We start from the raw sequence: 16,553 nt of genomic DNA, 5'->3' as shown, positions 1-16,553 counted from the left end.
CTCAATGGCAGAGGTGACAGTGCTGAGTGCCAGAGGTCTTGTATCCCTGTTCCCTGGTCCTCAGAGCCATGTTTCATTGTGTTCCCTGGCAGCGATGGGAAGTAAATGTGCTCCTTTCTCACTCAAGCATCACCACTGAGGTGTGGCACTGCAAGTGAGTACAGCTACCAGCGGTTGCACGCCAGAGCAAATAAACCCTCTTGGCAGCAACAGCACTTGTTTTCTCTCACCATGCAAAACCTCGGCACCTGTAAACAACCCGGCGGAGACCATTAGCAGAGCAGGGTCAGATTTGGAGCAGACCATCATATCAGACCATTTTTCAGGAGTATCAGAAGCAAACATTTTATATGACATTATGTTAGGTGACTTTCTCATAGCTTTTAACACCTCCCTACCAAGGACTTGTGCTAAGCCACAAATACAGGTCCTGAGAACTTCTCATCTGTGTAAGACAACTTCATTCTAGAGTAGAAGGCAAGTCCTTTGTAGGAAATTTGCAGAAGACAACTCCTTTAGAAAGCTTTCTAGCAAAAATGATCCTTCTCTCACTGTTTCTGAAAGGGGAAAAAAGCCACACCTCATCCCAATACAACCATCATCTCCAAATTCCTAGCACACCCTCCTCTTTAAGATGCAGATGCAAAACCCACGCTAAGAGATTTCTGACCATGAAATTCTGAAGCCAATGAGGCCCTACTGCCATGCTCCCATCCTCTGGAGCAAGTATCACCTTCCACTGGCTGGCTGGCTGGCTTGCAGGGGGCAAGCACTAGCTCTAGCAGGACCACTATCATTAGAGCTGGCTCCGAAACTGGCAGAGCTGGAGCCGTGTGTTTTCATTTCAGCCTGTGAAAGAGGCTGAAAAGCAGGAGCCCCTAGTTCCACTCTTGCCCTAAGGCTGGGGCACAGTCAGACTGCATAGTGAAAATTGTTGTCATTGCCAGCTGCCCAAGTGACATATCTGCCTTAGATAGTTATCACAGAAACCACTGCAATATCAAAAATCTCTATAAATTATGTTATTTCTGTGCCTTGTATGTTCCCACTGTCTAAGAAGAAACACTGACTAGAATGTAAAAAAAACCACCCAAAAACAGGAAAGGCGGTGTCCTTAGAGGCATGGTCACAATTTTACAGTTTAGGCGGTTGTTTCCTTAGTAACCACTTAGTTGTCTTTCAGTTTCTCCCCATATAGTTTGAGTTGTTTCAACATACATCTCTGTGCCACACACAGATGAATGGCTGCATAGAGCTCTGTTGTTTTTTTTTAAAAATTGATTTTTTGCTTGCAGCAGATGGAACGAAGAAAAGAAAGAAGGGGATATCGCAGTCATTTACTCTGAGACGAAGCTCAACCAATGGGAATTCCCCAGGGCAGCTAGACTCAGGTGCCAAAATCACTCTGTTTGGCCAGCCTCTGGCAATTATCTGTGGAGAAGATGACACATTGCCCCAGCCGGTGCAGGTAAGCAAGCCTGGCGATACAGTTATCATACCTCTGGCTTCCAGTATGAGGCAGGATCCCCTGTACTTGTGCTGCAGCACCCAGGAGATGAGTGATTTTGGTGTTTCCCCTCCACACACACTTCTGATAAGCTCAGGGCCCATCCCAGATGTAGAAAGGGTCAGGTCTGTGGGTTTTGTCCCAGCTTGCACTGGAAGTAACTTGGAGTGGAGACAACCCAGGACCAGGAATAGGAGAAGATCTGCTCCTTAGTATAAACATCTGTGATTCTACAGAAGTCATTTCAATGAATATTTCAACAGCATAAACTTCCAAGGATTTCTGTATTTCCCTGAAAAAAGTGTTCAGCTATGGACTGCCACTGACAAATACCTAAACACTATCTTCTGGATAAAAACAGTCTTGTGACAGTTCTCCCACTGAGTTGGCTTTTTCAATAGACAGGCTTTTGTCTCTTCTAAGCAATATTTGCCTGGCTTGGGAGGGAGGGGATTTGAACCAAGACTTAAGCTATCCCTTGTTTCCTTCTGGAAGGAAGCAGGGACAACTCCACTGAAGTTAGTAGAATTCACCAGTCCAAAAAGAGGGTGGGCTGGGGGAAAATCAGGTTATTGCCCATGTAATCTACTCGGAGCAAGAAACAGATACAGACCTAATTAGAGCACAGTGTACCTCCAGACAGTTTTTTTTCTGTTTCTAAAGAAATGTTCACTTGCTAAAGGACCTTCCTTCACCCAAGTAACTGTTCTCCCATTCCTGTCTGGTTTTTTTTCCGTGCAGGATCTCCTAGCCATATTGTATATGAAAGGACCTTCCACTGAAGGGATATTCAGAAAAGCTGCCAATGAGAAAGCACGAAAGGAGTTGAAGGAGGACCTAAACAAAGGCGGGAATGTTGATTTGAAAAGCAAATCTGTGCACCTGCTGGCAGTGGTCTTGAAGGTGAGCTCCTCTGACGTGCAGCGGTGGGAGGGCGTTGCTAATCTGCACCCACTTCAGTGCCCAGAGCTGACCTTGGAGTGGGACTCCAAGCTAAAGCCAGAGCAAAGCCAGACTAAATGTTTCAGGCTTAGGAAAGTTTGGCATTTTTCTTTTCCACCTGATTTTCAGTCCCACTTGTGCTGCTGATTTCCTGCATGCCCACAGGAAGCTCACTTCATCCTCCTCCTCAGCATCCTCCCCAGGGAGGAATACTGAGATTTATGGGTGAATGAAAAGCAGCTAAGAGCTGAGTCCTGTTACTACCCCAATGCAAGTGTACTTGGCATGTTCTTGTAGACCCTACTGCTCTGCCAGTGCTGATGGTCAGGTAGCTCAAGCCAGCCTGCCTCCTAGTGAGCCCATGTCACAGTGATGCTCCCTCTGTGCTCAGGGGTAGTCTCCAAAGCCTCATCTAAATCTCATGGCCTTGCAGGACTTCCTCCGAAATATTCCCTCCAAACTCCTGTCGGCCGACCTCTATGAGAAGTGGATGCAAGCTCTGGAGAAGCCAAGCAAGCAGGAAAAAACTGAAGAATTGAAAGAGTAAGTTTTGCAACCAGGGAGTTTTGCAATCAGCCCCAATGTGATGGGGTGGCTGGTAGGGGCCAATGACATCTTTTGAAATTGAGCATCTCATTTAAAAGCCTGTCATTTATATCAGCTTGCTATTTGCTCCGTGGGGTTTGGTCTAGAGGGCCCTAGTAGCAGCACTTCCTGAAGTTATCTGAGATTGCCCTACGAAACGACTAGCGTAGGAAGAGGAGAGAGGCTGCAGCGTCTCAGCTAACGCAGTCACTGTGCTGTGGGACAGGGAGCCTTCACATCTGCTGGCGGCGAAGGCGGGCACGTGGAGACCACGGCCATGTTTTGCTCTTTAGAAAGAGCAGATGTGGAGGCTGACTGGGAGTGCTTTGAAAGATGCACAGCGCAACCGCAGGCTTTCACGCGCCTTTGGGAAGCCTCCAGTGACGTCTCCCGATGCCATCTCATCTACTCAAGGACGTGGACTGCTGTAACGCTTGCCTTTCAGTCAAGACCTTGTAATTCAAGATCTTATAATTAACCACATGCTCAGCTGCTGTTGGGGATTTCTGAATGATACTTCTGCTAAGCAGTGAAAAAAGCACACGCATGCCTCTCTCTGGAGGAAGCGTCATCTCTCTGAGTTTAATTGAGACTTGCTCAAATAAAGAAGTAGCGGCTGCTGCACCATGAACTAACGTCACATTTTGTTTGCGTTCATGCAGGGTGGCTGACAAACTGCCTAGACCAAACCTTGTCTTGCTCAAGCACTTGCTGTCTCTGCTCCACCACATCAGCCAGAACGCCGAGACCAACAGGATGGACTCCAGCAATCTGGCCATCTGCGTTGGCCCAAATATGCTGAGCCCAGAGACGGACAACACGCTGCCGCTGGAAGTGCAGAAGGAGATGAATGACAAGGTGCGTTGAACTCACCAAGCAGCCACCCCCTTCGGGGCAGCTCAGAGCCATCCATAGGGGTCCCACTGCCATTGCAAAAGCTGAACAACACAGCGCCCCTGGACATCGGGGATGCCCCTCAGCTCAGGTGCCTGCAATGTGATGGGCAAGGCTGCCCCTCGTCTCGCCTCCTCTGAGCAAAAGTAGCGGTTGCCCTGCAGTCCCCTACGTCGTATCACAGCTCCTGGATACTTTGCACACAGAGAACAAGGGGCACCCGGTGGGCATTGCCACCCGCGGGCCCTCTGGACAGTGAGGCTGAAGCTGTGGCTGATGGCGTTTTATTTGTATCGGGGCAGATCAATTAGGCTGCAGCATCAGGCCTCATCCTCCAGAGTGGTCTCACCCTCTGACTTTAAGCTAGTATTTTTTGCCTAGAAAGGTTGGACAAGATGATCCTTGAGGTCCCTTCCAACCTGGTATTCTATGATTCTATGATTTTGGCAGAAGCCACCCTGCTCTGTGCTGCCCTTCATACAAAGACAGCAGGCAGGAGCAGGAAAGACTGTTTAATGTGTTTTCAGCCCTTTTGACTGAAATAAACTGTGTTTTGTGTGCAGGTGACAGTGTTGGTGGAGTTCCTCATAAACAACTGCTTAGAAATATTTGGGGAGGACATTGCCTTGTCTGTCTGTGCCTCGGCTGAGGAGTCACCGGAACACATAGACAGCTCCACAGGTATGAGAACGGACTGGGGATGTCAGAGGCTGGGGCTACTGGGCCAAATTGTTTAATTTGATATGGGAATACATCTGTGGAAACGCAGAGAGTTGCAGAGGGTTCAAAACACTGTTGCAGTGCTCTTCTGTTCCCTTTCATCCTCAGATGGTCAGTAAAAACTAACGTGCTTTCTCCCCACAGAGCACCTATGTGCTGCTCATCAGAACGACTCTGCCTATGACAGTCCAGATCCTGAAGCTGAAGGCAGCCCCCATACCTCTCAGATGGAGCAGCCCAAAGGGAGGAGCACTAGTGTGAGCAGAAGATACCCAACACGCATCTCTGCCCCTTCACTGACTAATTTCAGAAATGACATCAGCATGATGGACAGGAGGTACTCGGAGCCAGATCTGTCCTTCCAGAACCGCCTTGAAGGCAGGATAAGGAAACAGAAGCTAAACAAAAGTGAGGACAATTTTCCAGTTCAGCAGAAACAGCTAGGGTTGGAGGCTCTGGAGAAAGAGCTTGCAATCTTACCTTCACAATTATCGACTGACTCTCTACCCAAAACATCCTCCAGTTGCTCCCTGGAGAGCTCTGATGGCTCAGTCTTCACCAGCTCCCCAGTAGTTTCGCCCTCTAGTCCCAAAAAAACCTTTTTAAATAGGCCCCAGTCCTTTTCCACCAAGGCCACTGAAGACTGCAGTATGCCTAGCAGAGAGATCAAAAAGCATTCCATGTCGTTCTCTTTTGCAAACCGCAGGAAAACACTAATAAAGACCCAGAGTTGGGGGCCTGGAAAAAACATGGGTTTTCAGAGAGACAGCTTCACAAAGAAAGAAGATCAGTTCTCCTGCAGAGTCGTCCAGGAGAACAGCCCTGATGATGACAAACCGTTGCCTGTGGAGTATCAGCAAAGGCCCCGTTTCAGGTCAGCTGATGAAGTGTTCAGAGAGGTAGACCAGAGGAATCCTGGAAGACCACCCTCTTACGAAGAGGCTACTAAAAACTGCCTGGCCACTAAAGTTCCCTCCCACAATCTCACGGTTCAAACTATGAGATTAAAGGTGTCAAACCAGGATGCTTTGCCGACTCATCCATGCAGCAGCTGTGCACAGGACACAGCATATACGGCTCTAAGGGGTCTACCCAGTGGCAGAGTTTCTGCAGCGAAGGATTCGGATGTGGAAACTGAAACCCTCAGTGTCACTGTGGGAATAAACTCCCGCGTGAGTTTACCCGTGACCCCGGGAGTCTACCGATTGAGAGCCATGTCTGAATCCTGTCAAAAGAACAAACTTGAGTATGTGGCTCGGAGGTGCAGCCAGCCAGTTTTTGAGGTAGACCAGATCCAGTATGCTAAGGAATCCTATGTTTAAAAAGCCTATCCCTCCTTTTTGCACTGTACAAAGTAAATATTGTAAAAATAGACATCTTGCTCATCCTTTGTAAGATTTTACTTTCAAGAGACCAAGAATAAGCTAGCTCTGCATGAACTTTTTTTTCCTTGAGGCTCTCCTGAAGTGTCTGTCACATTCTTTCACCACAAGAGGTGGTGGTGGGGAAGACCTGTGTATTATTATGTAAAAATGGAAGTGAATATGCTGTACATAACCTGTTGTGTGTGAAAAATAGTTAGTAGTTGATAAACAGCGTTGTATTTGTATCCCTGAAAGGACAATTAAAAGGTTGGCAGGTCCTTTCCTTTTCTTTTCTGTATGGTCACAGACTCCATGCCATTTGTCACGTGTGTGCGCCAGGCTGATGCAATGCTTTGCTGATTTTCTGCATTAAGAAGTGGGCTGGCAGTTACCCCAACTGAGGAAAAGCTGTTCTGTCATCAAGGCCACTTCAGCACTCTTCCACAAATCCCCTGTACCTGCTGCCATTCCCTCTTCCTGCTTGCTGGTGATGAGAATGATCTGGCCACTAACCAGCATTAGTGTTGTATATCGAGCCTGGGTTTAGAGCCACCAAAGCCCTGCAAGGTCATTATGGGAATGTATCAAGTAAACCTCATGTGGCCTGCCCCGCTTTTAGTCTAAATAAACTGGACAGGCTAAGTAGAAAGAAAGAGTATCTTCAGGTTTGCTTTTATGAGGGGAAAAGAACCCAAACAACAAGAATTCCCGTAAGGAAACATTCTGGATTCCAGCTTTAAATAGTTAAAGCTGCAGCTCATTAAAAAAAAAAAAGAAAAAAAAGACAAAAAAGAAAATACCAGGTGGTGTCCTTATAACCTTGTAAAAATGACTGGAAGTGCAATGTATTTTTAGATGTAGGAACTTGTTTTGGTTAGCACTTACCTCCCCTTTTATGGCTCTGCGTAGCCTTGAACCAGGAGCAGGAAGACTTTTGTTTTTCTCCTGTGTAACTTCACTACAATAAAACATTTTTCTGCATGAATGCTAAACTGTCCGTTGTCTGTCTTTAAAACATCCAGGCCCTACATGTACTGTACCTACTTTTATACTGTTCTACAGGTACTGCAGGTCTGCTCGAATGACATGGCATATCTAAGTAGCCACAAGGAAAGTAACTGACCAGTGCTATCACTACTATTGTTGTACGAGGCTGCAGGCTAGATTTTGGGAACAAATGCCTCCCTGTCGGGGAAACAAGTTACACTGCCACATCACAGCAGTTGCCAGTGGGGTGGAGAGGGAGCTGCAAAGAGGTGATGCTGCTCCAAAAGTGGAGCAGATTAGAAAATAGCATACCAGCATCTCAGGTATGATGTTTTCCAGGTGTAGGTGTTCCAGGACACAGAGAAAGGAGAAGGAGAGTACCTGGCCTGACAGGAGAAATGATGTGAGAAGGACCATACTGGGAGGCTGCAACTAGAGGAAATGCCACCTCACCCAGCCCCCTAAGCAGTGGCACTTTGCTTCCAAGCAACTCAGTGAGAGAGCTCTGCTGCCAGCTGCAAAAGGCACTTGCCATTTTCTGGAATCTGCAACTCCTGAGTCACAGAATCACAGAATAGGTGAGGCTTGAGATCCTCCTGTCCAATCCCCCTGCTCAAGCAGGGTCAACTAGAGCGGGTTGCCCAGGACCATGTCTAGATGGCTTTCGAATATTTCAACAGACGGAGACTTTGCAACATCTCTGGGCAACCTGTTCCTGTGTTTGACTACCCTCACAGTGAAAAAGTGTCTCCTTGCATTCAGATGGAATTCCATGTATTTTAATTTGTGCCCATTGCCTCTTGTCCTGTGTCAAGTGGGAATGACAGCTTTCTTTTGTAAAAAACACAAGTGTCTTGCCCTCATGGCAGAACAAGTGTGAAGAGATAATCCACGTGCAGTGGAAAGGCTCAGAAGCCACAGAACAGAAAACAAACTTCAAAATGTACTCAAACAACAACATGGCTACCTCTTTGGTAAGTGACTCATTCTTTTTGACTGTGACAAGACTAAAGATCCCAAGAAAAGGAACTGCTTGTTTCCTGTCCTGTAACCACACCAGAAAACCCGTGGAGAATAAGCACAGTCACTTCACCAGAGATGAGGAGAGTCTCTCTTTAGGTCCAAGGTGTCCTAAGGCAGACATGACAGTCACACTCAGAAAGCTTACCTGGGTTCTAAATGTTCAATATAGATGAGTCTAAATCTTCCAGCTCCTGGATAAGAAAGTCCATTTAGAATTTCTTTTAAGGCACTTCAATAGAGGGACAAAAAGGAAGATGAGCGCAACAGAGAGGAGCTGTACACACTGTTAACAAACAAGGGGTAAGGTGAAAGAGCGGCCCAGTCCCCCTTACCTTGTTCTTGCATTTCTTCAAGTCCAGGAAGCACCATGATTAAACAAAATCTGAATGTAAACGGACCCCAAAAGAGATTTACTCCCTCATGACAGATAACTTTTTTCTTCCTCCATCTCTTAAGACTTGCCTGTTCAGTCAGCATTATTTTCATGCCACATTTCCTCCCTTCACACAAGGGATTTCTCTTTTATATAAGCACTTAGGAGGCCTCAAAAGACTAGAACGACACAGAAAGCAGAGCGCTTTGCTTTAGCGCTTACTCATCTACCTACAGCTCAGAAAACAGCTTTATCATGCTACCAGCCCACCCGTACCACATTCAAGTATCCAGCCCAACTATCCTGACCTCCAAGAGTAAGGCCCTTTAACTGCTATATTCAACAAGTGAATTATCTAAGTGCCTTTGTCAAAGCTGTCTTTGACTCCTTAGCCAGAAAGATCAAATACCCATTTACAGCTGAGTCAGCTGGAGCTGACTTATTTGGCACAAGAGTTGAATGATGACAGCAAGCCTCCTATTCTCCACAGGTTACTCCATCATCAGGATTGCATCACTTGCTTCACACATCCAGTTTTCTAATTAAATTTCATGAAAACACTCTAAACATACATGACACATAAGACTGAAAGAGGGAAAAAAACAATATTAAAGCAGAAGATCCAAGCCATTGCTGTGTAAGGCAATGCTGGAATTAAGGCTATTAGTGCAGCCTGAATTCAGTTCCTTGTGTTTGCATCCTGCTGTTGTTTTCAATCACATGATGCACTCTGTTCTTCCCCACAGGATGCACCTGCTCTGGGGAGGAACCAAGGTTGTGCAGCAAAGGAGAAAGTTTTAATTCTGGCATTCCCCAACACGCCTTGCCTAGCCGAGCACCCGGGCTTTGGATGTGTGGCTATGTCTGAATTTCTAGGATTTGAAAGAGCCAACAGAAGAGCAAAGGAGCTCCTCATGGAGCAACATGCTCCTCTCCTTCTTTCCCCATGTTGTGCACTAGGTAGTTGCAAACTCTTGTTCTCTGCCACTTGAATTAGGACAGCAACTTACAGCAAAAGCACATTGTCATCAACTCTATGGCCAAGCATTAGTGAAGGCTGAAAGAAATACCATGCCTGCAAGTTTCACAAACATTCGGACTGACACTTAGGTGCAGACTGCAGACATAGACACTTACATTTAGTCATCTGTATGCAAGTATTTATGTGAGCCTGTGTCTCCTCTTCTGCACAGTCTTAGCATTTACTTCTTTACAACACAGACACTTGGCTTTCTTTTTTCAGGTGCACTTGGCTCTTCAGAGTTTCTTACACTGTATCTAGTTTGATGAAACAGGATTTGCAATCTTCTTTGCACATTAAGTAAATGGAGGACAAGACTGCATGCCCTGCATTGACAAACATCACTTGGAGTCAACAGCTAGTATTAGGGAAGGTAGGGCATCCTGTTTGTCACCCAGAACTCTGTTTCTGTTGGGACTGAACCACTCTAGGATGTGACTGTGCTCCACAATTCTGACACCTAAAATAAAGCCAAGAACTCGGGAAATTTTTTGTAATGGGATTGTATCTCTTCAGCCTTTTGATTAGAAATAGATCTCTCTATTTTCCTGTAGCACTAAAGCCAAAATGGATGGCTTTGGGATTCCTGCTTGGACTATGTATACTTTAACGTTAAAAAGCTAATACTAATGTTAAAAGCTAATGATAAAATTACTGCCTCATAACTCAGTTACATATTGTAGGGAGTTCCACACAGACCATTTTTACCATAATGTTCCGTCTTGTAATACTGCTATCAAATATTGCCAACTACAACAGGAAGAAGTATCACAGCAGACAAAAATTCCGTCTGTGTTATTTTTAGTCTGGGAATGGGAGTTCTTATTTCTCTACTGCCTGTTCTGGTTTTGGTGCTGACCCATCACGGGAGAGCAGGTGGTTTGCTGCAGCACCACACCAGCACTGCTTATTCCTGGGCTGACTCATTCCTCACCCATACACTGCAAGTGACAATTTCAGCCTCCCAGTGCACCCAGGCAGGTCTCTTGACCCAGAGAACAAAATTTTTGCCATAGTGAGGCCAAGAGATTACAGCGCTTGGCTATCACAGGAGTGGGCTTTCAACAAATATAGGTAGGCAGCCCAGGATCCTGAATGATACCCTACAGCAGATAAGAGAGTTCTCAAGTTAAGGAGCCACTGATTTCCAGTGCCTCTTTTCCAGGACCTCCAAGCTCAAGGGTTCCCTAGAGGAAGATGGATTATGGTTGTCAGGAATCTTATCCTTCTGCCACCTGAATGTCTCCAGAGACCCTTCTTCCCACAGGATTCCTACAAAGGGAGCCTCTTCATAAAAAAGGCCAAGAACCCCCCCCCAGTGGCTCACTGCCAAAAACTCCATGACAATAACATTATCTTTCTTCCCTTAAATCCATTAATTTATTCCCTCTCACAGGAAAAGAAGATGTTTTCAAGTGTCATTCATGCAATCCTACATTTCTGTTCAATGTAAAGCATGTCTTCGATAATGGGTACACGAGCCATCTCACCTGCCTGCTAAGACATATTCAAGACAGCAGGCCTGCTTCTCCACTGCTCTGCAAACTCAGGGGGCACAAAGAGCTGTGTGGAGCAGGCATGAAAAGCTGTTTTCTTGGTACGCATTCCCTCTGCATGGCAGAATATGCCTGTCTGAGATGGAAAGCAGCATAGAAACTCATTCACCAAGTTAACTTGGAAACTCAGCCATGAAGTTAACCAAGTTCACTTTGAAGTTGGCTTGGTTGGCTGTCCAATCCAGCAAGCATTTCATGTCTATAACTGATCACATCCAGCTGCAAAATTCAGGTGATTAAAACATGCTGCTACTCTGCTAGCATTAGCCAGATAGCAGTTACTGTGGCTATCGTGTCTCCACGAGGACAATTTCTGACTACAGGAAAAGGAAACCCACCTTGGTTAGGCGCTCTGGTTACATTTTTCTCTGAATTTTGTTAGCAGTCAGTCCTTATCGCATGTGTCATCAGAACAGAGTGAAAGCTTCAGAGAAACTTCTGAAGGCTAAAAATTCAGAAGAGGAAGCAAATTTTTAAATAAAAAGTCTGACAATAATAGAGAGACAAATCTATGGGAAAAGGGCAGCCACTGTTGGAGAAGTGATACAATTCTCATATGCACAGCTGACTCTCATATACATAGCCAACTGCAAGTCTCCGTGGATGTTGGGTGAACAATTGGTTTTTATGTCTCTTTGTTACTCAGAAATGCTAATTATCTAGTTTTTTCTATAGAATGCATCACTTTTCTTGTGTTAAATCAGTCTTTTCCATTTGCTGTGATAAATATACCCAATTAAATCTCACTTCTGAGCAAAGCTCATTCCAAATTCTTCATGTTCTTCTACAAGGGGAGAGGAAACCACAGATTATTTTCTGTTTCTAACCTGAGGTGCCAGCACATAAGTCTGAACAAATGGTTCACCAGTCCCAAACAGGGTTTGACTCCATTGAGCTCTGCTTCCTCTGCTGGATAACAATATGAAAAGGTTTCTATGAAGGGTTTCACACTTTCTAAACAAAACATGCTCTTTAGCCAACCAGCTATTTACAGAACTGATCCAACGGCTGCTTGAAACTCTTCCTTCCTACCACCCACAAACCTCCCACCAACTTCCTTGACAGATGCTACAGTCCAAATTCAAACTCTGCACCTTCAGTATCACACAGGCCATGCTGAAAGTTATAAAAATGTATTTTTAAAAAATTTTAAGGCCAAACCCAAGCAGATTCCAAGATCAGAGAAGATGCTTTTATGATAAAGATTAGAGATTTGTCTGCTTTTCCACAAGCTTGCTGCACAGTCTTGGGCTGTGCAGTTCAACCTCATCATATATAGGGCATAGCCCTGCCTACTTCCTCTGTGCACTGAGGAGGGAGGTTTTGCACTCACTTTTCCCCCCACTCCTCCAGGTGTGAATTCTATCTCCCCATCATAAAGCTGTGACTTCACACAGCAAGGGCAGCTAGACAGCTTTGCCTGCGATTCACCAACCAGTTCTCTTTAGCACAACTGGTCAGGAGGTAAGAAAGCAACTACAGTATCATTCAAGAACTTCACAGAGCGTTGTACTCCAAGGAGTACACAGCATTACATGATACAATATGCAGACCCATCCTATAAGCTACAGACACCAGAAGACATGGCATTTGAGAAGTCTTTGGGTGTGTGAAAGAGCAGAGCAGTCACTAGTTATCCATAGGTGATCAGGGAGGATGGTCTTGAGATAAAGACTGGAGACTTGTAGTTAGGTTATTCAACATCAGGGTCTGCTTTTTCCACATGCCTCCTGCCCCGTGCAGTTCTTGGACTGTGCAGTTTAACTGCACTAAAGCACAGATGATACTGCTCTGCCTTCCAGAGATGTGATAAAAAGCAATTTATTTCAAGATGGACAAACACTGAGGCTACAGTAAAGGGGCAACAGAAGCAGATCAGTCTTGTTTCTTACTCTGCAAGGTTAGTGCAGTTGAACAACTGCCCTCAATTCAGGGAGATGGAAAATAAGGCAGAGCTTCCTGGACCAAAAGGAAGACAACTGGGAGAGCCCTGTTCAAGGAAGAGAGAGGTAAGAAGGGGATGGAGAGGGATTAGCAGCACACAGTCTGTTTGAGCTTAAATAGGAAGGTCACCAACAACTGATTTTCCAATTAGCAGTTTAATGAATGGTAGTTTAAAATTAAGTGTGCACTGCTCCACCCTCTAAGGTGCTTTCTTACCTCCCCCTAATTCTTTCCGGTCACTGGCTCTGAAGTCCCACGGTGGCACAGGGCAAGAATGCAAGCCCTGAGAGCAGGCTTGTCACACTGAAAAACAAAGCTTGTGAGGGACATGGAGGGAAGGGAACCTGGGGAAAATGGTGCTGAGAGTCAGACGTGAAGTTGTAGGGGGAAGCAGGATTGTTAATTTTGGCTGGAAATCATGAATAATAAAATCTGTTTTTTGACTAGTGTTGGAGAAATGAAGGCCTTCGGAACTGGAATTTCCCAGTCCTGCCCAACCCCACAAGCTCAGGACTGGCATCAAAAGGAAGCTGTGCTGCTACGGAGAAAAGGAAGTTTAATAATTTGGGTTTGAAGATGTGAGTGATAGGATCTGCATTTTTTTCTATTCATAAATACATATCAAGATTAACAACCCTACTTAAAAAGAGTTGATGTCACCATAGGGACTCAAGTTGAGCTCAAGTATTTACTGAGTTACTTCCAAGACTGGGAGCTCCATCCCTTTATCTGCAGACCCAGAGGGGTAAGAACCACAGCTTAGAATTCCATCTCAGGACCGTGGAGAACGAAATCTAACCCAAATTTCAGGTAATTACACAGTATTACATCAGGGATGCATTCCAGTAATTTTAAAAGCAGCCATGGTCCTCTCCAGACAGAAGGCAATGCTCTGGGAAGGCAATATGCCCCTCCATGTCCTTCCTTGATAATTAAGCATTGTCTATATCCAAAATGCCTCTGTAAACCTCCTTCCTTTCTTAATTATGCAATGCTGCAGAAAGTTAAGATAGTGGAAACTGGACACAGCTAGTCTGCTCAGCATCATATTATTCAATGCACTGTGGCACAGAGTCTCCCAAGCTAGCAACATCCAAGCTAGGGCCCCAGGAAAACCCAGTCTCAGCACTGTAGACCCCTCATCTTGTATTTCAAGATGTCATTCAGCAGTTACAGAATGCATTCCAGATGCTGGAGGAAATGGTGGATGCACATCTTTTGTTACTAGATGCTGACACCTTCACGCTTGCTTTGCTGTGAATAAACTCATTTCACATCCAGAAAGCCCACTGCCAAGGAGCATTCCATAAGGCACGGTACAATGCCAGGAAATTCTCATGAAAATAAAAAAAACATTGTCTGTGGCTCCAAAGCATTTTAACAGACCCCCAGCAAACCTGGAAGGAGACAAAGCCCTTGCTCTGCAGCTTTCAAGTCAGCTGAAGGCACTTCAAAAGACCTTCCTTAGCTGCCATATGGGCGCTGATTCATTCCTCGCTAGCAGGCCCACTTCCCAGGCAGTACCTCCTGTGCTGAGATCTGTGCATGTCCCAGACAATGTGAAACAGCCACTGTGACTGTAAGATCCTGAGTGCAGCTATGGGTACTAATGGCAGCCTAGCCATCTGATGACAATCAATGCGGTTTTGGTTCCTGCTGCAGTCAGTCTTGTGATCACATGAAATGTTCCAGAACTCATGGGGTATTTTTAGCAAAAAACAACATAAAAGGGGGCAAGGGAGAAGAGCAGAGTTTTTTCCTGGACATGGCTTTGTCAGTTACAAAGGTCTGCTAACCTGCAAAACCAGAGACCTTTGCCTCTCCCACAGAGTACTTGCAATGCTTTTGCACCGAACTGGTAACTTAGAAGTTATGAGTGTTTCACAGAGGTAAGTAGGAGAGTCGCTGCCATTTAATCAGTGCACATATTAGCTGAACGAGAAATTCACCCAACAGGTGAGGCACCAGGCTGGGGCCAGCTTAACAGAATGAACCTGCAATGCAACACCTTCATCTTCACAAGATTTGTGGGCAACGGATGTGTAACAGGCAGCTCCTCCAACAGGCAAGGAATCCTTCCTCATGCTCAGGTGGTTGCAGGCTCTCCTCTCGCCGCCTTCCTGCCCAGTCCATTCCAGCCAGATTTCTAGGGTTGTTCAGCAAGCATACTCAAACAATTCCTTACTGGACATGTACATGTTTTTGAAGGCTATACTGTGGCTATTTTTTCATGCAAACAGAAAACACCGTGTCCCTAACAGCTTGGAAATGTCTCCCCAGAGTTCAAGTCCTCAGGCCAAAAGCAGACACAGGTATATAGCCCAACTCAAATTTTCAGAAAATATGAGTCAGGTCCCCAAAATTGAAGGGTTCTACTTATTCTGGTCAAATTTAAGGGCCATAGTGCTCTAGCTTGGCTGGACCGAGCTGCTCATTCATCAGCTTTGCTTGCCCAGACACAAGCAAATATTGAAGGACTGCTCTCCCCTCCCACCCCAGTGACACCTGCACTGTGCTCCTGCAGCCCCGTATCCTCTTGTCCCACCACCCAGCTGGTAACCATGTAGTCAACACAACTCCCATTCCTGTATTGACTCTGCCAGCTGCCTGTTAATTAATTACAAAACCATTCCTTCCTCTATTCCCTTGCTTCCCACACTTGGCCTTGGTTTTTGGTAGGGTTTTTTTTGTTTGGGGTGGGGTTTTTTTACTTCTTTTTCTAAAAGTTCCTCTTGCTATTACAGCTTCCCCTGTGCCTTGCAGGCCTATGAAGTGCTCTCTGCTACTTGCAGTTCTCTTGTCTGTGACTGTCTACACAGGGCCATCGTGGAGCACAGACATCTGCCACAGTAACATAACTGAGCTGAAACTGAGTATTTCACCTATGAATTCCATTTGAACCAAAGATTTCAGAAACAAAGGGCATGGATTATTTTATATACTCGTCTTGCCAAAGTAATCAAGCCTTTATATCACTTCCTACACAGGTTAAAAAAAAGAGTTATCACTATACCAGTAAACCTTAATTGCTTTTATGTTTCTCTTAAAGGAAATTTGTCACAGCATCTGAAAACACGTCCTCATGATTTGTCATGACAGGGAGTGCAGCTCACTATGGGTACAGGATGGCGTACCGAGGGTCCACCTCACTCTCCTATCTCCCATCGTACAACACCTTTACGGTATCCAAATCCCCTACTTGTGTGGAAAAAACAAAATTCGAAGTGCAGCTGTTTGGGCTGCCTTTCAGGACACCCGTACTTAAGCCACCAGCACACCATCCGACAGGTTTTTGCGATCCCCCCAGCCAATTTTTGCATCCCCAACGGGACTGCAGATCGGGTTAAGACACCGCCAGTTTAACTGGAAACCTTCCAGTCCCTGAGCAGCTTGTACAGAGGCGGAAGAAGGACGGTGACACCTCGCGGTTAAACCCCCTCATTACCTCGGCCCAGGAGCGGCGCCGCAGCGCTGCCAAGCGCTAACCCGTTAGCAGTTACAGTGATTGTTTTCCGCTAAGCACCCCAGTGCCCTGAGAGCAGGCACGTCCTCCTTACATCCCCCTCCGGCTTTAGCTCTTTCCTGGCAGGAAAACCTGCGTGAGAGGGAACGGGACTGGCTGCCGCCCGACAACGCC

The 16,553-nt window shown here is 45.8% G+C and overlaps 2 protein-coding genes across 2 annotated transcripts in view; both read left to right on the top strand.

Moving 5' to 3' along the window:
* TAGAP (T-cell activation RhoGTPase activating protein) overlaps nucleotides 1–5,970 on the top strand; it is a 7,039-nt gene extending 1,069 nt beyond the window's left edge. The window contains exons 4-9 of the mRNA XM_009319111.1: nucleotides 1,296–1,468; nucleotides 2,249–2,410; nucleotides 2,883–2,992; nucleotides 3,697–3,892; nucleotides 4,492–4,609; nucleotides 4,793–5,970. Coding sequence (XP_009317386.1) covers nucleotides 1,296–1,468; nucleotides 2,249–2,410; nucleotides 2,883–2,992; nucleotides 3,697–3,892; nucleotides 4,492–4,609; nucleotides 4,793–5,970 — 1,937 coding nt within the window. The remainder of the gene's footprint in view (nucleotides 1–1,295; nucleotides 1,469–2,248; nucleotides 2,411–2,882; nucleotides 2,993–3,696; nucleotides 3,893–4,491; nucleotides 4,610–4,792) is intronic.
* A 10,071-nt stretch (nucleotides 5,971–16,041) lies between these two features.
* Nucleotides 16,042–16,553, top strand: part of RSPH3 (radial spoke 3 homolog (Chlamydomonas)) — a 9,850-nt gene continuing 9,338 nt past the window's right edge. The window contains exon 1 of the mRNA XM_009319159.1: nucleotides 16,042–16,046. Coding sequence (XP_009317434.1) covers nucleotides 16,042–16,046 — 5 coding nt within the window. The remainder of the gene's footprint in view (nucleotides 16,047–16,553) is intronic.

Source organism: Pygoscelis adeliae, unplaced genomic scaffold (genome assembly GCF_000699105.1).
Source record: "Pygoscelis adeliae isolate BGI_AS28 unplaced genomic scaffold, ASM69910v1 Scaffold172, whole genome shotgun sequence".
NCBI classification, from domain to species: Eukaryota; Metazoa; Chordata; class Aves; order Sphenisciformes; family Spheniscidae; genus Pygoscelis; species Pygoscelis adeliae.
Note: the sequence above shows the minus strand (reverse complement) of the source record. Positions and strands in the feature narration are given on the sequence as shown.